Source organism: Betta splendens, chromosome 17, assembly GCF_900634795.4.
Source record: "Betta splendens chromosome 17, fBetSpl5.4, whole genome shotgun sequence".
In the NCBI taxonomy this organism is placed as follows: Eukaryota; Metazoa; Chordata; class Actinopteri; order Anabantiformes; family Osphronemidae; genus Betta; species Betta splendens.
This window is the reverse complement of record NC_040897.2, coordinates 3,951,226-3,974,361: the sequence shown is the minus strand read 5'-3', so window position 1 is coordinate 3,974,361 and position 23,136 is coordinate 3,951,226. Positions and strand designations below refer to the sequence as shown.

Sequence of the window (23,136 nt, the reverse complement as noted above, 5' to 3'; positions counted from 1 at the left end):
TTAGTATATTCCATCAACGCTTTATCTGTCACTGCCTTAATGTAGCACACCTTTGACATTGGTCAAAAAAAGCATAATAATGTGGGTGTGGGAGAAAGATGGTGGACATGAACTAGGGAAGCATATGTGACTACATGTAACACAAGACAACATGCATTGGAGCCCTGCAGAGATGAGCTTTCCTGCTAGCTTCCATCTGTCTGGTCCTGTGAAGAGTATCTTCTATTCACCACACCCACACTCTGCCCCATGCTGGTCTGCTTGGGCCACGCCAGCTATAACTCTGATGAGAGCTATATTCAAAACCAGCTGCTAAGGCACTGGGTAGTGTACTAAAAGGGGGAGGACAAATACTGTTTTGCATTAGCAGATCAGATTGTCATGATAAAGCAGTAAATAATTAACAATGTATAATGTACAGCACCACACCTTGTGATTTAATTTGAATATTTCTCTTAATATAAGTTTCTGTATAATGTACAATAATAGAGAATGGCCTACATAAATGAAGCATAAGTGTAACAACATGGCAGAAAAAAAACATAACAAAAGCCGTTCCACATATTCTTATCACAGAAGCCCACTTTGCACATGGCTAAGTTGTAATTTTGTCACAATTTAAAAATCTCTCTAAAAGAACAGAACAAACAAACCCCTTTTTCCACACACACATATATAAGTATATACTCTCAAATATTTTGTTAGTTTGCACGTTTCTCTGTTTTTGCATAAAACACGTTCTTCATGTGCATTGTAGTGTTACAAATAAAATATACAGACGTCTTTCTGTGACATGCTCTTTAACCAATTTCTTCACAAAGGGAAGACCAGGAACCCAGAAAAGGTGGAATATTTCCAGCCTCCCATCAGGTTGCCTCGCTCCAGTCTAAGGTAGGCCTTGTCCTCCTTCTCCATGATCACCAAACCAGCATTGGTTGCAGCTTCCCTGGTCACATCCTGGTCTCCAGCAAAGGCTGAAATCATGGGCCAACCATTCACCATCAGGCTGACCTAATACAGTGAATACAAAATATGGGATTAGAGCATTGGCCACACTGAACTGCTCACTCTACCAGCCAAAGCTGTGTTATCTTACTTGAATGGTTTGTCTATTGTAGGCCTTTACAATGTGGAAGTTAAAACTGTATACTCCTCTTCGAGGTGCCAGGAAAACACTGCTCTCTTGGTCAAAATGAGTTCCCACGTTCACCAAGATCTGAGGGCATAAAATTATAAAAACTATAAATAAAATGTATACAATCTTTTGTACTATAGAGTACTTAAAAAGAACAACATTTCCTTTCGTTAAGCTACATCATTCAAAACATTACATACTCACATTGTCAAAGTAGATGATCATGGTGCGGTTGCTCATGTCTGTAGGTTCATGGTTGGTCTGGCGGCTGACAGAGAAGGCCACCCGCCCGGAGCCGGAGCGGACAGACATACCCAGGGCATTACCAGCAGGTTCAGTTGATGGAGTGGAATCACATATGACCAGGCATTTCCCCTCAAGGATAATGGGTTCTGTGTCATTCTGGCCCCTGCACCCTAAAGGTCCCCATAATAGGAGGACACCCAGCAGTACTGGTAGGTCAAAGGTGACAAATCTGGAATCCATACCTGAACCTGGGATACTTAGTTCAAGGTCTTTGAGTTTAAAGTTAAAAGTGCCACTTCCTATAATATAAGGTATAGTGTGTAGTAGTAGCACTAAACATGGTATAGCGGAACCTTATTTTTTTTCAAGCGACTGTCAAGACAGGTAACAATTCAGTACTAATATTAGAACTGTTCTGCATTCATTGAGCAAGCAAAAAACACTCAGACAGGAGATGGGCCTCAAAGTCAAAACCAGACAAAACTTTCAAAATATATTTTGCTTTTCCCCACAAATGCTAAAACTCTCCATGCTACAGTTGGGCCAGAATGAGAGTCACCAAAAAAACTCTTGGTGCAGTCCAGTTGATTTCTTCAGCAAGAAATAAGAAGACAGAAGAGACATAACTAGAGACAGGGAAAGAAACATTGAAAGGATAACGTTCATTAAATGGTTTAGAGCATGTGATGTAAATGAAGAGGTGAGAGAAAAAATAGGTGAGATAAGATTCTGGAAAGGTGACAAGGAAGGAAGGATCGGATCTAGGACCCAGAAGGGATTGAAAAAATATCAGGAGTGGGGGAACAAGTCCGCTGAGTGACCATCTGTCTTTCACACCCCCTCTCTCCATGTGCTGCTCAACTCATTCCTTACAGAGCGTGAGCGCACATACACACACACGCGGGTGCGCACACGCGTGCGCGCACGCACACACACACACACACACACACACGCACGCACGCACGCACGCACGCAAAAACACACACACACACACACACACACACACACACACACACACACACACACACACACACACACACACACACATTTATAAAATGTACAATATAGAAAATATGATAATATAAACGAATACAGATGGTTTTGTTTAAGAGCAGTTTCATGTGACAGCAAACAACTATGCAATGAGTGAAATACAATTTTAGAATTGAGAAGTAAATAAAAATTATTATCACCTGTTTGCACATCCATATCAGGTAAAATGCTTTTTCCTCAAGCTGAAGTACTATGACAGGATCAAAAATCTTCGTTCTGTCACTCCTCTATCACATAATCTCTGCAGTCCGTCTGAACCCAACAAAGCCAGAATGTGCGCTAATCTCTTAGTTTCTTCCTCTCTTTCTCTCTCTCTCTCTCTCTCTCTCTCTCTCTCTCTCTCTCTTTCTCCCACCTCTATTTCCGTCTGCTTCTTTCTCAGCTTCTATATTTCATCTGCCCACAAATCTTCACAGCGGAGTAAAGAAAGTGAGTAGATAATTGGGCATCTAAGATGTTTTCAAGTAAAAACAGAAAGTAAGCGGCAATTGTTTTCCTGTTTCTTTTATATTAAATCAAATTGGCGCTTCCTTATTGTAAGCTGTGTCAAAAAGCATCAAGGTTGCTTATGTACCATCATTTGAATAAAAACATACCCAAAAGCAGTTATAAGGCTGGTTTATACATTTCTTATCTGAGGTATGAGTAAGTATTAGAAACACTAATAAAACATTACATTGCTCTATTGTTTAAAAGCACCATAAAGCACATAAGATAAATCTTACATACATGCACAAAGAACTTCATTAAAGGGAAACAATATAATTTTTATGTTTATGTTGAATTTATTTAGGGGTGAAATATTAGTCTGGTTCTGTTGGTTTGAGCACCACTTGATCTGAAATCAAAGTTTACTAATATTCATCAGTGGCCCATTCTTTCTTGTCTTTAGAGATACATCTAGATGTTTGTGACAATAAATTGTGGACAATAAATAAACAAACACTGTCTTAAAACTAGGTCCTCCTGATCTACATTTGTTTTCTCCTCAGACTTTGACAATAGAGATGCGACTGTTGAGCTCAGGTTTATAGAGTCCAAAGCCCAGGCATACAGGCTGAAAGAACGTAGTGGAGAATGTGTGGAGATGCGTCAGACTGTTGGAAGTTCCCACCTCAGAAAAGGTAATTGTGCCTGCTTCATAGTCCAGAGCTACTGCAATTCGGTTGCCAGTCATTTGGTACATTATCCGGCACTTTCTGCGGTTGTGCCAAATAGCCAGCTTCCTGTCATGTTGCTGTGTCAGGCTCCATGAGACCTATAGATTAAACATTGGCATCTTACTATAACTGGGTCAAATACACTGACAGGTGCTTTATGAGCAAAGATAAATGTGCCATGTCTAGCATTAGAACATCCAGAAAGCAATACCCTGTCAGTTTAGAAAAAGTCTTCAGGAAATTCAAAAATGAATATTGCACATAATTTTTTACCTTGCCAGGTAAAAATAGTGACAGTAGAATATCAAGTTGGCTCAGGGCATAGACAGAAGAGTTTGTGTTTTCATGGCGCATTTACCTTGTTGTTTCCAAAAGCATTGTTTTCTTTTCCCTTCCGTCCAATGCTTCTATAGCAGAGGCCTATATCCCAGAATCCCTCAGCCTCCATCTCCCAGTAATGAGTCCCAGAGGTAAAGGTCTGGACAGTAAGAACCTGTGGCCAGTGGTCAAAGCGTTCAGGGTGAGCAGCGCAGGGAAGACGTTTTTTAACACGCATCACTGAGCGAAGGTCATCAGAGATGCTCAGGAGAGGATGGGCAGTGTTTGAGTCCAGAGTTAGGGGACTGGCTACTGTTGAAAAAAAAAAAAAAGAAAATTATGTTTTATTTATTCATTGTTACACAACTTGTTCTAAGCTTAGAGCTGTTTTTTGTGTGATTTTCAGCTCCCATGTACAGCCCCAAATGTTTCCATTGATACAGAATGTACAATCATGAAAGTGTCAAATTAAATATGCCACTCACAGAGCTCCCTTTTAAGCTCACTGAGGCAGCAGAGAGTAGCAGTGATGAACTCTCGATACTTGCTCTCAACGTCCTCCAAGATGTGCTTCCTGTCCAAACTGATGGCATCAGGCCTGTAGATTGGGCTGTTCAAGTCAGCTAGTAACCTAGAACATGAGATCACAACCAATGCATGCGTCCATATGACTGTACTGGTCTTATTTTTTACTGTCTTTGCACCTACTCCATCCACACACTCAATACTAAATATGCTAATAATATACACACATTGTATAACTGAATGTTACACATATTGTCAGTGGATTATTTTGGACTTACTTTGTGTCATCTGACTGAAAGGCCTGAGGAAAGAAGAGCCAGTGAAATAGAGTAATATATAAAACTATTTCTTCACAAAAGCTGGATAAAGTAAATCAATATAAGGTCAAATCTACACAGAAATACATGCTGTAACTAAGTTCATCTTTGGTTATGTTTACTATACTGATTAAGTTTTTAAACACCTATTTCACAATGTATCAACTTAAACATATTTAAGTTGTACTGTAGTACAAATCCTCATGGCTCTATTGCAGACTCTTCAGAACCCTACTACACAGTAGCCTCTGTGGATTTACTTTCATTTGTGGTAACATTTCATTTAGAGGCATTTGTATTGAACAGTACGATGACAAACACAAGCTAACAAGTTTTCTAAAAAAAAAAACACGCCATAATTTAGCTGCCAGCTTATATGTCATCATTGCGATAAACAGAATAGTTAAAGACTTCCAATCCAATCAGTGCATTCCAGTTCAATGACCAAAATGGGACATGCAAAATCTAGAGATTATCCTACATGCAATTACTTTGAGAGAAGAAGCCAAAAGACAAAAAAAAATCTCTATTATAAACATTTGTTTATGAGTTGTCAGGATCCTTCTCACTCCCTTTTGCAGCCAAGCCCCATGGTGGTTGTTTTTTTTGTCATTTTTGAGAAGTAGGTTTTTTGTTGTTTGTTTCTCTGCCCTTTGTAGTTCATCTAGTTCTGTGTTGGTTTGTGTGCATCTCCCCCTTTGATTTGATTAAAATAGTCACGTTGCGACTCTCTCTATGGATCCAAAAAACAACTTGATCTGCTGCCGCCTTGTGTGGTGGATTGTGACAGTAGTAAGTATTTATCAACAATAGCAAATGAAAAGCACTCAGCTAACTTTAGATAAAAAGTGAACTAACCATTAATGTTTAATCATAAACGCGTGGGCTAATTAAGACCTATGTTATTGGAGCTGCAGCCTCTGATCTAAGACATATCATACCCTCAGCCATTATATACCATCACTCTGTTTACCTTTACCTGATTTACCTGGTAAAGGCAAACAGAGTGTGTATTTTACTCAAAGCCTCACCCAAATTAGTAGAAAGGGGTCCGTCTCTGCCAACAGTGAGGTCAAGTATTGTTGGATGTTCTGGGTTTGGTTCATATCATCTCTCACTCGGGAGCAATCCTCATGCATACGATCAATTAGCTGCTGTCTTTCCCTCTTGGTGATCTCTCTCAGGGCCACCACCAGCTTCTTTACCTGGAGCTGCAGGTCTGTGCCAAGCTGCTCCACCTGGGTGTCATCCTTTTTCAGGGAATCCTACAAAAACAGAATGCTGCCAAATCAGTAAAAAATACCATAACCATATGGTGTTTAAATTAAAACGAAAATTTAAATAAATTATTTTCAAGAAATCCTTAATGGAGCTAGGTTTGTGTTATATACTGTAGATGGGGAGAAATTAAAGGAAGAAACATTGAAATTGAAGTAGAAGCTGCTTGAGAGTTTGAAATTCTTTACTGTGTACTCACAGCTGTGGTGAAATCAATGTTCTCATGCTCTTTAAGGATTTGCTCTACGTTCTTCATCTTCTCCTCTGCTTTTCTGAGCAGCATCTGGAGAATGACCTGTGAAATCACATATTGTATAGTATTGAGTATATAGTAAACTCTCTTTTAAATACATACAAAACATGTAACTGCAGAAATGGGACCACCATTTGTGTGGATTTTAAATGAATTTAAAATTTTCATATTTCCATATCAATCTCATAATAAACTGGACAAGGCATAGACGCATCTGTAGGTTTGCTTTAAGTCTGGGCAACATCTTTGAACCAGTGTGGGATCAGCACATGGTTGGAGTTAACAGGTAAATCCAACTTACTACTGAAGCTTATATACACAATAAATGACCAATTGAACACAGGTGGTGAATCATATGACTTAATGGTAAGGCTGAACAAAATTAGGCACAGGCAAGACAGACACCGACACTCTTTGTTTTTGTTAACTCTGTTTAGCTTAATCATGTCCTGTTAGATTGCTTGCTCCTGGTTCCTAAGCTTCCTTTGTTAGTATGTATGTAGTCTTTGTAGTCCTTCCAGTCGCTGTTAAAGCCCTATGATGGACGGAGTGTAGCCTGCCCCTATCATGAATAACAAATGGGATGTGCTTCAGCATTTCGTACCACAACCTTCACGAGAACATAGTGTTTAAAAATGAGTGAGTGTTTGGTCAAGTATGATGTGTTGATTTGTATTTTAAGTAAGGTAACTCCTGTGGCGACCCCTTGACAGGATAAGTCAGGGGTCGCCACAGTGAATGATTCGCATAGTAGATTTGGCAAGTTTTTACACCAGATGCCCCTCCTGACCCAACCCCTCACTGAACCCGTGACCTGGGCAACAGGAGTGTAGCATGCAACACTTGTATTGCTGTATAAACACATAATAAGCTGAATAAACACAAATAGAATATTATCCTACTCACCTTTAGATCCTCTTCTACTTGTCTCAGTGCTTTCACTTTGTGCAAAGCATGTTTTCCTTCTAGTAGACAGTCACCACACACGTACATCCTTTCATCTGCACAGTAGTAGCGGAATATTTCTCTGTGTGTTGGACACTTTCGCTGGCAAAGGTCCCCCAGTGGGTCCACCAGCAGGTGGCTACTAAATGCTGGCCTTTCCAAATGGGGCTGGAGGTGTTGGGGACACAGTGACACTTCACACTTCAGGCAGGTTTTGACAGCTAATGGAAGCTGCCCACTCTCGGCATCGGGAGTGCAGCAGTCACATAACACTTTGCTGTGCTCCACTTGACACTCTGTGCAGCTAAAGCGATCTTTGACCTCACCCTGACCACTCCAGGCTTCACGGATGCATGTGGGGCAGAAGCTGTGGCCACAGGGCAGAGGGTGAGCTTTGCTGAAAATGTCTCGGCATCCTGAACAGGTCAGCTCCTCCTCCAAGGATGCCATGGCAGAAAAACCTGATGTGACACTATGCTACCAACTAATCAGTAGGTGTCATAGGGAGAGATCAACAAAACACTAATTAGATAAACAAATATAACATAAACAAAATGTCTTAGAACATCATGTTATCATCGTACATAAGACATATGTTATTATTTTTCAGGTGCATCTGAAAAAATTTGCATATCATACCATCATATCACCATTTGTTTTTTAAATCTGATGATTATGGCTTATAGCTAACGAAAACCCTAAATCCATTATCTTAGAAAATTAAAATATTACACAAGACCAATAAAAAAAGTATTTTTGGAGATGTTGGCTGAAAAACATGTATATGCATTCAATACTTGGTTGGGGCTCCTTTGAATTGAATCTATGCATGATGTGGAATTGAGGCGATCAGCCTGTGGTAATGCTGAGGGGTTATGAACACCCAGGTGGCTTCGACTAAGGCCTTCAGCTCATCTGCATTCTTGGATCTAGTGTCTCTCATCTTTCTTTTGAAAATATCTCAAGGGCAATCTCTTGGGTTTAAGTTAGGGGTGTTCACTGGCCAATCAAACAGTGTTTCCATGGTCATTAAACCTGGTACTGGTACTTTTGACAGTGTGGACAGGTGCAAAGTCCTCCTCCCTGAAGTTTGTCAGCAGAGGTACACATGCAGTAACATCCAGGTAGACACCCCTGCTGTCTGAGAACGTAATTAACACAGTGGACTAACACCAGCAGATCGATACAGACATAGCAAATGACATACTCTAGCTTCCCAATGTAATGTCAGCAGCTTAATGTGTGGTTCAGGTCATGGTTTGGGTGAATCCATGCCTGGTTTTCTCTCTCCCAGCACCTCACTCTCCTAATCAGTTTTTATCTCCCCAGGTTTGTCTACTGGTTAATCACAGACAGGTGCCACATCATCAACCCTATCCTATGACTGCTCATCTGCATTCTGCTTCAACCCCAGTGGTCTTGTTCATCTGTCTACTTTTCCCTGCACTTTGTCTTCTGTCCAGGATGAGTGAGTTGCTGACCCAGTTTTGTCTGCAGATGCTTGGTCCAGCCTTTTATGAGCCCAGTCAATAACTTTTCCTATGAAGTTTTACTGAACCACACCATTTAGCTAATTAGAATGTGTTACAGTAGTTGTGAGCCATAGTCAATAACATTTATATAAATGTATGTATATAAATATAAATAATACTTAAATAATACTAACTTATAAGCCCTAAGACCGATTTTCTGGCATCGTAGGGGGTGGGTTGGGGTAGGGGGGTATAGCTGCCATACAGAGTATATCTCTGCAACCATAAGGGCTATTTGAATGCAGTTGGTGTCATAATGTAGGGGGCATTTGTTAGATGTGATATAAGTTGTAAATATTAGTTTATGTGTTACTGGAACTTGGAAAACAACAAAAATTAAAAAATAAATTCTAGCTTCGCCTGGAAAAAATGCACCTACAGTATCATACAATTTCAGTAAACTGAGGCCAAAGTTCCTTAAAACCTTTATAGGATTGCAGCACAGCGTGTTAACATTATCTCAGCAAAGGAATAATTATTATAACACTAAGAAGAATAAAATTACAAAGGTCTTTAGTAGAACAAAAATCAGGCAAGATCTGATTTTTCTAAAAGTAAAACACATAATAATTTCATTTCAATACCTATAAAAGTGATTAGTGTGAACAAAACAAGTTTTATCTCTAAATATTTTTATATTTAAATTACTGCAATTCGCCTAAAAATAAAAACTTAAATGCCTCATATAGCCACCAGATAGAGCCAGAGACCAGGTTTGAGCTGGTTGAGCTCCGTTGCCTAGGAACGTCATTCTTCACAATGAACTCGAATTCCAGCCAACGAGGACTCTTTAGAAGCGTTAGAGCTTAACCAATCACGCTGTACCAGCCAACGCGTGATGGACAGAGCTGGCAAGCCAATGAGACTGAGACAAACGCCGACAGAAGTCACAGGTTGAAAATTACCGGACGTCGAGTCCTGACAATAATACGCTTTAGACTGGCTCTAGGGAAGGCCAGCCATGTTTAGATCGATTTATTTCGCCATTATTTTGAACTTTACCTAGACAAATGTGAAGCGGAAGTGAAACTAAATTCGGAGCCTTCAGATAAATACTGATGTTTTAGGCATATATCTCGCGCCCTGTATTGTGTACTATGGCATGTCACACAGCGTTCGATTCTTTAGAATCTTAGCTTTCATTTGACTTATTTTGTTTTATCCATGTTGCACAAAGTTTTCGTAGCGGTGGAGCCAAAAATGCGTCGCCGATGCTACCCCTAGGTGTGCTAGGTGGCGGTATCGAGTATCGTTATTTTTGTATAATTTTTTTATAATTTTTTAGTAAAATTCTAAATTATTGAGATGTATACCTGTAAAAACCCATTATGTCCACACAAATGGTTTAGAATTTGAAACTCCTTGCAACATGCTCTCAGACCAATAATCCTGACTACTGGGTCTCTGCCTGCTGTGCTCTGTGAATACACTACTTATCAGTGCTAACACTAATACGAAGAGAACAGAAATAGATGACTCTGTTTCACATACAGGATATTTCAGGAGCACAACAGACTGAAACTAAATTTTATGTGAAGACACAAAATGAGCCACACCAATGTTTAATTACGCCACTTGATTAGATTTAACCAAGCCATTTAGTTTTCAAGCCAGTAATTTATAATAAAAAAAACTGACTCCCTATCACTGTAAGCGTAGGTTGTAAAGCTAACTAATTAAAACAGGCGATCGATCAGGACATCATCCTTGACAATTTGTTGTCTTATTCGCTACACATGCTTTGCTCACATGATAAAAATGATCTCTAGCAGAAGTTTGATTTCTTACCTGTTGACGTTCAACTGTTGGCAGACAGTAGCCATCTGTAAGTGTGTGTGTGTGTGTGTGTGTGTGTGTGTGTGTGTGTGTGTGTGTGTGTGTGTGTGTGTGTGTGTGTGTGTGTGTGTGTGTGTGTGCTGATTGATGAGGCTAATCCCAACAGATTATTTCCCCCTCCCCCTACTGTGTGCTTCAGCGTTGGCATTGGACTCAAAGAGGTGACATGATGGTGGGAAAGAGAATATAGAAACATATATAAATTCAGGTCACTTCAAATGAAATGGCGTTTGTTTTCAGAGAGCTTATCTTTATATGTGATCAAAACACAGCAAAAGTAAGAAAGCATGCCTCTTTTAAATTTAAAGTTTGAATGTTTAAATGTACTATAAATGTAGTCATCTTATTTTGTTAATAGAAACACAAGGTCTCCCCACATGGCAAAAAAGGAAAGTGGTGTTGTCCTCAGCTGGCACAGCAGATGGCTAGGCTTGTTTAAAAAGAAAGTTGTACAATTATGCTTCATGAACTTTATATGGAAGTGTCTCATTGTAAAACACCAACTAACACTCTGTTACTAAACTGTATGATTGACCCTAAAGTGTCTTGTTCTTTTTAGGGCACGATTACTTCATGTATGGCAGCGTCTGCAGCAACTCCACACTGCTATAAATCACTCGCTGCCCTAAAAACACACATTTATGCCATGGATAAGAAGATGGAGACCATAAAAGCCATGCTGCTAACCACAAAGGCTTTACTGGAAACGATGACTCTGACAGCTCGCTAGGAACCAGGATTCTTTACCTCAACCTCAATCCACAGTCAACCCTTCCACACCTGCCTTTGGCCGCAAACTATTCCCCATGTTTACCCCATGTTGTAGTACATAAATTATTTTGTTGTTTACCTCTTAAATCTTAACCTGAATTATTTCCATTTTCAGTTTGACACCTGCCCACATAGCGTGTGTTTTTTTTCTGTGAAATGGCCCCAATAGCCCTGCAAACCTACAGTATCTACAGGCAGAGCTGCTCGGTACAAAGAACAGCGTTTCATTAGTTATGCTGGCATAGGACTAGACTTTTGTAAAGCAACAGCCATTATATCTTTGTAGTGAACTGAATATTCTAATTAGTTACTAAGGCCAGTTTTGGATTATAACTATACTGCCAAGCATGTTGCCCATTATCATATTCTCCAGTTCTGTGCATTTGGGTCCAGACCTTGCTCATTTGGCTGGGCAGCTATTCTTGATGGTCTGTTGCTCTGTGCTTCACAGCACTCTCTGTCTGACAGAGAATTGATTCAAATACTGTAACAAAAACTGATTTCGTGGCAATAAAAAATATGTCCAAAGCAACAAATGTTAATTAACACTATAAGATCATACACTCAGCTTGATGCTTTACATTTTATGCTCCAAACAACTAAACTCTAAATCAGACATACATATTGTGTTTTCTTAACGGTTCAACGTGTGTGTTAAAATAGTACATGACTCCATTGCGTCCGTTAAAGGCTACTGTGACAGAAATGCAGCAGCCTAATGGACAAACTCAACATTAAAACGTGACAAAGTGTGTTATTGACATTAAGGGTAAGCCCCGATACGGACGTGTGTTCAAATCTGAAGTCAGACTGCAGTCCTGCGTTACTAGCGTGTGCTCCCCGGGCCTGCTCTATGTCAGATGCACAGAGAGAGCCAATATACCGTAGAGGCGTTCGCGGCCATTGTTTCCCAGAGGGACCGTCTGGCGTCGAAAGTCATTAATTATAAGAGACAGGGAGACAGACATCCAGCCAGTTCACCAGACAGACAGTACCGCAGAAGGCGCAGACAGGCCGGATAGGAGGAGGTCGAGACAAATACAGAGAGACGAAGAAGAGCAACACTCTCGGCCGCTAACGGCAATAATCCTCCCCCTGTAGCGAGCGCAGACATCCGCACCGCCCCTGCTGCTGTCGGACTATGAGTAAAAACATTCATGTGTAATATCCCTTTGTCACGAGAAAGAAAAGCGATTTACGACGAAGATAAATGATTGAAAAAATGCGTCTGCCCGATTGCGCATCTCTGGGAGTGAAAAGGGAAATGCTGCGCCAGTGTCCCGGCTGAGAGACGGAAGCGAGCTTACTCAACATAAGCTCCTGTGTCGTTTCACGCTTGTGTCATTTCATAATTACGCTGTCAAAAATCAACGTTTCCAAACATGGTAAGTTATCTTGTGTTACATTTTAGAAAGACCTGTCGACGATGAGCGGACCTTGGAGGGAACGTACACCCGAGACTGTTTTTTAGAGAAGTCATAATATTTTATGAATCATAACTTGTTATGATGTGAGAGCGCGCGTGGCGTGCAACAGGTCGCTGTACAGTAGCGGGAACGCGCATCTCATCGCCGTATTTTGCGCCCCTTTTCAAACATCTGTGTAAAGAATCGCCCGACCGTCGTGTAGGCAACCATATTAGCCAGATGTCAGGAAAATACGAATGCGTTAAAGGAACAATAGAGTTCTTGTTTGAAAACATTACCATTTCGTGTTCTAAATGTTTGACAAGTCTCTCAGTTACGATTTGTCTTTAGCAAAATCTGTCTGGTTATGCAATAACACGCATGTTTATGGCCTAATAATTTTAATATCTTAGCATTTATATAACGTCGTTTGGAAATTTGTTGTAGTTTTGTGTAAAATGAAGGTTCAGTGTTAAGATGTCCATTGTTTAACAAAATGATAAATAATTCAGATCATTACATGCATTGTGGCCGTGTATCATTAAGACTTTACACCAAATCCTCAATTGTATTCTATAATTCTGCCCAAACCTCTGATAGACGAGATTTTAGGGAGGTGTCACAGGACCCAGCTGAAAAAATATTTTTCACCTAATCCTGTCTTTTTGGAGCACCTCTCTTCACGTGATAAACAGTCAGGATGAGGGTGGAAAAGGAAGCATTGTGCCTCCAGTCAGTGGCCTTATGTGTTGAATAGGTTCTCAGAGGGTGATATTCACTCAGCTGTGTGCTGTCTATGGCATTGTGGCAAATTCCACCTCATTTCAATTGCTTTGTTTATTGAGGTTATTTAGGTGGTTCAGATGCATCCGGAGCATCATGAATCCCCCCCTAATAAATGTCTATGCATGATCTATACAGCTAGAGGGTGTATAATGTTTGCATTAATGTAAAATGTATATATAAATTTCATCTTGACTAATGTGCACAGCATCACATTATTCCCCACTGAGTAACACACAGCTGTGAGGTATACATTCTATAGACTCATGGTTATAATCATATGTCTAAACAGGGTTCTTTATGTCAGGACCTTGAACAGTATATGAGTTTGCTAAAAAGAGGCAGTGGACGCCAGCTCAAACGAAGGGTGCTCACTCGCTGTTTGAATGCAAAGTAGTGAATGAACAAGTGAACTATTTGTGTATACAGGAAAGGAGCTCCAAAGGTTTTGAGAAAACTGAAACTTTTTGATAAAAAATCGTCACACATGCCCCTTTGGCACTTTGGCTCTGTTTTCTTTTGTCCTTCACAATGGAAACTATTCAAAGCAGTCCTTCCAGTATTTAGTCAAAATGTTTGTCCCTTTTGAAGTAATTTAGATATCTAATTTTCCAGTGTGCAGTGAAAGACGATAAAACGTGTGTATTGGCCAATACATCTCTGCAGAAACATGTCCCATTACAAACTGAAAAGGGCCACTGCAGCTATTGACTATAACAGCATGAAGAATGAAATGCTTCGGCTTCATTTCCATTAAAGGCCATGTTGTGTGAGCATAATGTATGTAAATGCTCTGATCTATTAAAATGCCTACAGAGCCTTTCATTCAGCTCCTTGTTGGGAACCTTTAGGTTTTTGTCCTGAAAAGCAAATTGTCTTTACTTCTCTGCATGTGCCTTCACTTGTAGGTTCAAAGATAAAGAACACATAGAACACCAAGACATGGTCAACTTGTAAAATTTCACAAATTTTTGTAATGTTTCACAAAAAGCAGTAGACAAAAGTAGCCAGAAGGAGACACTATGTGATGTGAGCGTAACCTAGTGCAGTAGCATTAGCCTGCATTCTCATTTCAAGTTGTTCGCAAGTATGTTCATGCTTCAGTGCTCAGCAACAGAACAAGTGTTTATTTGTGTGACCATCCGCTCCAGTTCGAGGAATTGTGCCGTGAAATTGTGTCCTCCAAGGAAGGTTCTGCATGTGCACCTTTTGCATATAATATGTTTGATTGTTCTACAAGGTTTTTCTGTTCACCTGTGTTGTTTTACACTTTGCTTTCTCTGCCTGATCCAAAATCTTATCAGGACTGTGAATGTAGGATGTTTAACCCTTTGAATCTAGACCTATTTTGGTCTGGATGAGGTTGTTTATTAGTAGACAAAAAAGATACTGATAATACAAGTCATTGTAGTAGTTACTTAAAAACATCCTTTTTTTAGCTTCAGATGGGGAATGTTAGATGTCTAGGGTTTGGACTAAACAGTATTTTTTACACAGTGGATGAAAATCCAGTACTAAATCTGCACAAGTCAATTATTCTTGTTTAAGCTTCAAGTTAAGGTGCATTTCAAAATTTTTACCATTCTCAAGTAAGGTTTGTTCCCATGATGCCATGCTTCAGAAGCTCTTTCTCAGCTTCAAGTGTGGTTTCTCCCTTCAGTGATTTGAATTTGGATTTTTAGTGGGGAGTTATTTTATGTTTTGGCCTTTTTTGCATTTGAAGACATTTTTTTTTAAGTCTCACTTGCTCTAGGATCACCAGAGATCCTGTTGTTATATGGACATTCCAGTGTTACCATATCTGGTCTGAACATTAAGCACATCTAGCCTTGCCAGTCCATCTCCACCCTCCCCACCTCTGGTTACACGCTCTCCTCTCTGTTACTTCAGCCATCCTTGTGTCCATTTATTACTTAAGTCCCTACCTCAGGAAATTTGCTTTTTGTCCATTTCATGTCCAATTTGGGACACTTGCCTCTACTAATTGCTGCCACATTTCTATGTTTCCCTTATAATAATAATAATAATAATAATAATAATAATAATAATAATTGAGTGTTGTGTTCTGCTTTTCTTTTGGTCCTGGAGAAGCTGTTACAGTACGATCTGGCCTATGTAAAACCTGCTGAGCCCCGCCGGGTCTTGATCAGCAACCTAACTTCCAGTTTAGTGTTTTTATTTTGTAGGATCCATTTCATGCCCTCTGCTGTCCATATCTGTAGCATTTTACTTGTTGTGTCTCCTTCAGTACTGTAGATATACCACTAGCTGTGCTAGATTGTCAATGCTTCCTGGATCTTTTGTTACAAGACAATTCAAGTTTTGCTAAAGAGGATTTTGATTGGAGTCCAGTCATTTATTTGAAGGAATATATGAAATATTGTTACCTGAATTAATGGATTAATGTACTGATGAGTTAATTGTTTTGGACCATGAGCTACAAATGAACAAATTGTTCCCTTGATGCCTTGTGTTGCTTGCCAGCTATTAGAGCATCTGTTTGTGTTTTGTAGGGCCTCTGCTCAGACAAACATGCCATTGTGTTTTTCCTCTCCAGCATTGTCTGTGGATTTCTTGATTGAGTTTTTCGCATCTTTGTTTCTGACCTCCATAGGAAGTATCTCTGCACCAGTGTTTCAGTCTCTGATCCTAGCCATCAGTCTGGCTCTCATTGCCATATGCCTCAGTTTTACCACCACCAATCTCTAGATCTTCCCTCTAGGTTACCCCATCTATTCCTCATTAGTTCCACTATTGACAGTAATTTAATAGCCCACTGATCTATTCTCCACACAACTAATCATAGTTTAAGATTATCTGACCTGCCTTGTTTGATATCACTTTCCCGATTCTATTCTCTTATAAGTGGTACAATTACCTTGTTGCCTTACCAGGAGCTGCCTAACCAGCTTTAAATGTATTTTTAAATTCAATCTTGAACTGAGTGGAGATGTTGGCTTTTTATTTGGGTCCAGATTTGTAATGTTGAAAACCAATATACAGTGGTCATGAATGAACTTCCCCCAGAACAAGATATAGTGGAGAGTCAGAGTTGAGTTGAGCCTTCCTTACACGTGTGAGATCTTGTTCAGGCTACAATGTAAAAACCGACCAAGGATTCAACAGCACTCCCTCTATATAAGATGCCTTCTTCTTCTTGGGAAATGCCTTCTTGGGAAACGCCTACTTCAAGGCACCAAAAAAGTTTTTGCTTGACCTTTGGGGACTTTTGCCTGTTTTAATAGTAGATGATGTTGATGTTGGGTAATTCCCAAATTTCTCAGATTTTCTTCACAAAATCGACCCATATCTGGTCTCGCAATCCAATATTGACATCTATCTGCTGGTAGTAAGTGTGGTGAGGCTGCCTTGATCATTTCCATTTAGGTCTGAACAAACCTAACCTTATCCTAAGATCTTCAACAACCACATTTAAGCTGCTACATAATTCTATAAGCGTTTAAGAGAATGCCTGTCATATTTTTTCTTTATCACATACCGCATTAACTAGCCTGTCATGTGCTTCACCAGGCAGGTTCGCTTAGATCTCATTGTCTGAAAAGTGAGCAATAGTGAAAGAAGTGCATAGTCACAATATGGCAGGGACTGAATGCCAAGGTGAGGTATATGCACATGAATAATTACTAGGATGAAAAACAGCTGCCAAGAGGAGAGCGCATGATCCAGTTAATGTGTGTACAGTATACACCAGACAGATAAATTACATTGATGACATCTGGGGAGATTTGGAGCAGTGTCTGGTCTAGTTGTGGTGCTGCCAGAATAGTGTGTTCATTAAAACACATTCAAATTCCATGACTTCATTCTGATTTAATTCCTCTTACATCATTGTTCGTCATCAGTTCAAAGATGACTACTGTTGGTATCTGGAAAAAAGTATTTAATATAACAAAATTAAGATAACAGAATACCATTAAACAATATGCAACTTATATCACAGCTGCCTCTCTGGAGTGAAACATTTTAACGATGTCTTCCGAGTCTGGCCGGCTCATCACTAAATGATTAGAAGCATGACTTACATGTTCCCGCATGCAACAGTTCCACTGCAACAAGGGGACTAATTAATAAGCAGCGACAGCTGATGATGGGAACCACCACTACATGACTTGACAGGTGGAAATTTCCTATAGTCCTAGTCATCTCTATAAATTTTCTTTCACTTTTTTTCTAGGTAACTACTTGGCAGTGAAACCGCACATCATTCTATTCATCCCTGATCCTCCCTTTCACAAATCTCTCAGAGACCAACAGCTATCCTTCTCTCCTGACTTCTGTAATTTCCAATATCCAAATTTCATCTGCACATCAGCTATCTGGTTGTGCAGCTTCTGGTCCCTCCACCATCCCAGAAGCAAAAACATGGCCTCTCCTAAGTTGGGGCTGTCAGCCACCACCACTACTTCTTCTTCCTCATCGCACCCTGGAAGTCCAAGCTGTGTGCCTGAGGGCCCCCTAAGTCCTGTCACTCCTACTCCCAGCCCAGATATGACCTTTGCCACAGCTGCACCTTCTAGGACCCAGCTGAGCATTGCCCTGATTCTGGAGGAGCTGCGGGTGCTACAGCAAAGACAAATACACCAGATGCAAATAACAGAGGAGATCTGTAGACAGGTACTGGGCCTCGGTGGATCCTCTTATACAGTAGACACACCCTCCCAGCAACTTCTACCTCCCCTGCCACAGTTGTGCCTGGAAGGAAGCAAGAGAGCTGCCAGCCCCACAGCCCAACCATCTGCACCTCAGCCTTCCACTTCTGTGGCTCCTCTGCTCGCCTGTTTCTCCTCCTTGCTCCCTTCTCGGCCAGCCAATAAGCCCACAAAGCCAAGCAGTTCCTTGTCTCATATCTTGCAGCCCCATAAGGATCAGATGGAAAGAACAGGAGAGGCTGGGGAAGCTTATCTGAGGGTGAATCCTCAATCCTCAGCTCCTTCATCCTCTTCCTCTGATGCTATCTCTATATCCTCTTCTGCCTATCCTCTAGCCCTGTCTTTAGCTCTGCCTAACTGTCTTCATGAGAAATCTCCAAATACCACCTTGGTGAGTGGGCATTGTGGCCTGTCCTTTCTAAACTCCTCACTCCCCTCATCAGCGTCTATTGTTCCAAACACTCTACATGCTTTACAATCTGTCTCTGGAGGAGGAGATCCTTCCCCTTTGTCCAGCTCCACTACCAAAGGCCGCCTCCAGCATGGCTGCCGATTCTGTGGAAAGATGTTCAGCAGTGACTCATCCTTCCAGATACATCTACGCTCACACACAGGGGAAAGACCATACCAATGTCCAGTGTGCTTCAGCCGTTTCACTACGAGAGGCAATCTCAAAGTGCACTTCCTGCGCCATCGTGAGCAAAATCCTGAGTTGTCACTTTCACTCCTTCCACCTTCATTGTTTGGGGTAGCATTTGGGGCAAGCGAGGGGTCACATGTGGGGCAGACCTTGAATAGTGGCAACAGTGCTGAAATTCATAGGATTCAGAAAAAGCACAAATGCACTGCTGATGATGAAACGTGTAGAGATAATTTGGAGGAAAGTGGTTCAAGTACCAGTCTTTCTTTGGGAGGCTCTGGAGGATCTACATCCTGTACTTTACCACTGCCCTCTACTGTGGATTTAGCTTTGATTTCACACTCTCTCTTGCAGCTCAATAGGGCTGCAGCTGTAGCTGCTACAGCCTCCATTACCGCTGGCTCATCATCCTCAACATCAGCCTCCTCTCTGGCTACCTCCCTTCTTTCAAACCCATCCTTGTCTTCATCTTCCACCCTCACAGGGTTATTTAAAGGTGCGAAGCAGCAGCACTTTGATGAAAACACCCCCCCTCATGCCTCAATACTTACTCCCACAGCTTACTCTCAACTAGCTCACCTGCCAAAACTCCTTTTCCCATCTGCCTCAGCCTCGTATTCCATCCCTGCTGCAAACTCATCCCTTTACAAGCATCCACCCGTGAACCTGCTGCATGCCCCACTACCTACTATTCCGGGCACCAACCAATTGGCTTCTTCTAGTCACTCACAGCTTTCCTTTCCTTTCTCTTCATTTCCCAAAGTGTCTGGACACACCAGCACCCCATCATCCCTGTCTTTGTCCACGTCTACCTCCACTCCTACATCTGAAACCTCCAAGTTGCAGAGGCTAGTGGAGAAGCTAGAGAAGGGGAATGCCTCTTCTCAATGGACGACCTGTTCTACTTCCACTTCCATCCTGGACATGTTATCTGGCAGTATCACTACCTCTTCAGCAAGTTCAGCTAACTGCCAGCTTTCCAATGCCAGCGTTTCTTCTACATACGTCATGGCATCACCTCCATCGTCTACTCTAGTAACCACTTCTGTTTCAAACTTCACCCATGAGATGATTGCTGCCCTAGGCATGAGAACAAATGACGCAAGTGTCATGGCAAGAGGCATCCCATCAACACTGAGCATCACAAGCCCAGCTGGTAACCTGACACCCAATCAGTGTGGGGTGTGTCTAAGGGTGCTGAGCTGTCCCAGAGCACTGCGTTTGCACCAGGCAACTCACCTTGGAGAACGTCCTTTTCCCTGTAAGATATGTGGAAGGTCCTTTTCTACCAAAGGCAGCCTGAGATCCCATCTAGCTACCCATCATCTCAGGCCACCTAATGCACGCATCCACAACTCTTGCCCTTTGTGCCAGCGTAAGTTCACTAATGCCCTAGTGCTCCAGCACCATATTCGCTTGCACCTTGGTGGACACTTGCCCCCTGATGGCACAGAGGATACTACACGTGAGATACCAGCTGAATTGAATGTTAACCTTTTGTCACAGTCTCACCTTCAATCCACTAAATCAGATACGCCCATTAGTAAAATACCTACTTTGACTGGCCATGCTAAGAGCCCGACAATAAGCCCACAGTGTCAAACTCCAGCAGTTGGATCAGTCCAAGTCTCTAGCGATATAAAAGGAGTTGATTTTGCCCCAAATCCCATCCAATCTGCTTCCTCCACCCCAGAACATATCCATCCTACTGACCTTAGCCCTGACCTGTTCATGAACTCCCATGGACAAAATCCACTACCAGGCAGTGTGGAGCCTGTCCTCTGTGTCAGTGCCTTGCAAGATTCACAGCAGGCAGATAAAGCTTCTCCAGTTGACACAGCCAGTCATATTGAACACAAAGATACTGCCAAACTTCCAAAATCTTCTTCCTCACCAGTTCCCTGCATTTCTAGCAAAACCACGGTGTTACCTAATGCTGTGATGGTGGAATGTGGAAAGGATGAAGCATCTACCTCTTTTGATGTCTGTCCTGGCTCCAGATCAACCCTGGAAATCTTACAGAGTACACCACCTCCATGTTCTTACACCTGTACCAGTATTTCCTCTGACCTTATCCTGACCCAAGATGCCCCTGCTGTTACTGCAACACCAACCTTAAAGACAATGCCGCAGTCACCAGAAGCCATGGAAAAAGACACAAACCAATCCCCTCCACCAGCAACACCAAAGCAAGACCAAACATCCACTGTAGAACCCACAGGCACTGCTGGGGTTGAGGTAGGAAGTGCACTACAGAAAGCGGTCAATTTTGTGCAGGAGACCAGTCAGAGATTTCATTTTGATTCATATGGAAGAGACGATCAAGTAGAATTAGCTGCAAGCGAAGCACTGGAGACATCTGCCCCCATTTGCATTGCCCCAACTCTGCCCTCCCCAATGTCTCGCCCTGAAAAAAAGACCTACTGCTGTACTGACTGTGGAAAAGAGTATGCCAGTCGAAGTGGACTTAAGGTTAGTTAAACGGTGTATGTTTATAAAATAATTGTTAGTACAAATATTACAATGCTGTAAGTCAGCGATAGCATTTCAATATATTTATATTTGATTTTACATTATTATAAAGGAAAAGCTCCTGTTTTAGACAAAACTACCAAATGTACTACAACTTTCACTATATTTATTCCCAGGGGCACATGAAGCATCATGGTGTTGTGAAAACATCACGTCCATCAGCCAGGAGCAGTCGTTCCTTCACTGACCAACTTCCTTCTTCATCTGTGACTAATCCCGTCCCTAGGAGCTCCGAAAGCTTCTGGAACCAGTACCAAGCTTTGTTCAGCAAGCGTAATACTGAACCAGCCGATGACCCAGCCCCTGGAAGCCAGAGAGAAAGTCACTTGACACAATCAGCAAACTCATCCGTTCAGTCTCGCATGAATCCAAGAGTTTGTGAAGGAGCTGTTGAGAAGGCTAGTGAGGAGTCATAACTCATGTCAGTGTGGTTGATTGGATGATATTCTAGTGTTTTCCATCCATGTTTACCTTTTGCTGTGTGTACTTGCATTGTATTGCTTCTTTAACCAATTTCAGTTCAATAGGCAGAATAATATGTGATATGTATGTGGACGCTGTGAGCCAATCAACTTGTTCTTGTCATAGAAAATATTATTGTACACATAAAAATAGAATTATTCAAGTAGAGTCCAGTTGTGACTGGATTTGGTTTAAAAGTAATACTATATTTGTTAGGCTACGCTTTTTATTTTAGTTCGAGGCACATTCTAACAAAAAAACTATAATAAAGAAAACTCCCTGTTTTATCTACAACTGGGTCAAATAGTTCATTACTTGTTTAATACTTTGCTTTTTGTCTTTAAGTTCAGATATTTTTGGGTGCTTGTCTTTGTTCTTCACTGCTGCTGTAACACTGGAATTTACATACTATACTGTACGATCAAAACCTCACATTGTATCTTACTGTATCCTAAACTTACCACCAGATCGTTCCTGATAGGAGTGAGGGAAACTGATAGCAAAGATTACTAAAAGTATGGTTTGAACACGTTGAAAGTTATTTTGTAAGCATGTCAGTACTAATCGTGCTGTCCTATGTAACAAATCTGATCCAATTGGCACAAAGGAGAGGTCAAGCTAACCAAAACACAATTAGCCCAAACTAGGCCTGTTTTATGTCTACAAGAGGGAACCAAGACATCATTGAGTCATGGACTAAGCAAAAAAAAAATTCCTATGTAACAGCAAGCAAATTTAATTATATCTTTATTTTTCAGTGGGAAATATAAAGTCTTTTGTCCTGTGTTGTGGTGCCGCTAAACTGCTTGTTGTGATTTTCTTTACACTACATTGTCCTGTCAAACATGCAGAAATGCTACTGTGTTCGTAAGCCCAGTGACCCTGTGAGGGGTCATACTGTATATCACATAGTCATAGGTCACATCTTTAGTGTGATCTACGAACTTAAGCTTTGTGAATATTATGAGTGTTGTTTGGTCCAAAGTAATATTAATATTTGTGACACAGAGATATTTGTCTGTTTGTTGTAAATTGTACTTTTATTATATCCATATTAAAAAATTTGGAAATTACAATTTATTGATAATTGATTGGGTTTTCAATTAAAAAGCTTGTTCAAGTGGAATTTGTTGTGTTTTCTGTATACAGTGTCAGTGTTAAATATCACTCCATTTTGAATGGGTTCATTTGAAACAATTAGTGGTTATTATTTGCCACAAGCATAGCAGCTAAGCCTGTGCAACGTGTGCGTTAGAGGGCGCAAGTTCCCATTA

At 41.0% G+C, this 23,136-nt stretch overlaps 2 protein-coding genes across 11 annotated transcripts; one reads left to right on the top strand and one right to left on the bottom strand.

Moving 5' to 3' along the window:
* Positions 1 to 411: 411 nt before the first annotated feature.
* LOC114843876 (cerebellin-1-like) lies at positions 412 to 12,987 on the bottom strand. Of its 10 annotated transcripts, none has more exons than XM_055504030.1 (9): positions 12,787 to 12,987; positions 7,192 to 7,714; positions 6,232 to 6,327; positions 5,786 to 6,019; positions 4,716 to 4,738; positions 4,398 to 4,543; positions 3,953 to 4,224; positions 2,575 to 3,692; positions 1,675 to 2,007 (listed from the first exon to the last, which is right to left on the bottom strand). In XM_055504030.1, the coding sequence occupies exons 2-8, from the start codon at positions 7,678 to 7,680 to the stop codon at positions 3,423 to 3,425; spliced, it is 1,530 nt and encodes a 509-aa protein (XP_055360005.1). In that variant the 5' UTR covers positions 7,681 to 7,714; positions 12,787 to 12,987; the 3' UTR covers positions 1,675 to 2,007; positions 2,575 to 3,422. The 10 variants fall into 10 exon arrangements, with proteins under 10 accessions (XP_028986520.1, XP_028986522.1, XP_028986521.1 ...); XM_029130681.3 differs by lacking the exon at positions 12,787 to 12,987 and adding an exon at positions 12,253 to 12,392; XM_041068002.2 differs by lacking the exon at positions 12,787 to 12,987 and adding an exon at positions 10,551 to 11,162.
* sall2 (spalt-like transcription factor 2) lies at positions 12,616 to 22,988 on the top strand. The gene is made up of 3 exons (XM_029130680.3): positions 12,616 to 12,754; positions 17,754 to 21,340; positions 21,517 to 22,988. Exons 2-3 carry the CDS (start codon positions 17,942 to 17,944, stop codon positions 21,814 to 21,816), a joined length of 3,699 nt encoding a protein of 1,232 aa, XP_028986513.1. The 5' UTR covers positions 12,616 to 12,754; positions 17,754 to 17,941; the 3' UTR covers positions 21,817 to 22,988.
* Positions 22,989 to 23,136: the final 148 nt, after the last annotated feature.

What these genes read in the sequence shown, in the direction of transcription:
- sall2 (XM_029130680.3), top strand. Translation starts at nt 17,942, where the DNA reads ATGGCCTCTCCTAAGTTGGGGCTGTCAGCCACCACCACTACTTCTTCT. An exon ending in CCAGTCGAAGTGGACTTAAG is followed by an intron (nt 21,341 to 21,516) that starts GTTAGTTAAACG and finishes ATTTATTCCCAG; the next exon opens with GGGCACATGAAGCATCATGG.
- LOC114843876 (XM_055504030.1), bottom strand. Translation starts at nt 7,680, where the DNA reads ATGGCATCCTTGGAGGAGGAGCTGACCTGTTCAGGATGCCGAGACATT. An exon ending in ACCCCTTTCTACTAATTTGG is followed by an intron (nt 4,739 to 5,785) that starts GTGAGGCTTTGA and finishes TTCTTTCCTCAG; the next exon opens with GCCTTTCAGTCAGATGACAC. An exon ending in TTTCAGTCAGATGACACAAA is followed by an intron (nt 4,544 to 4,715) that starts GTAAGTCCAAAA and finishes CTCATGTTCTAG; the next exon opens with GTTACTAGCTGACTTGAACA.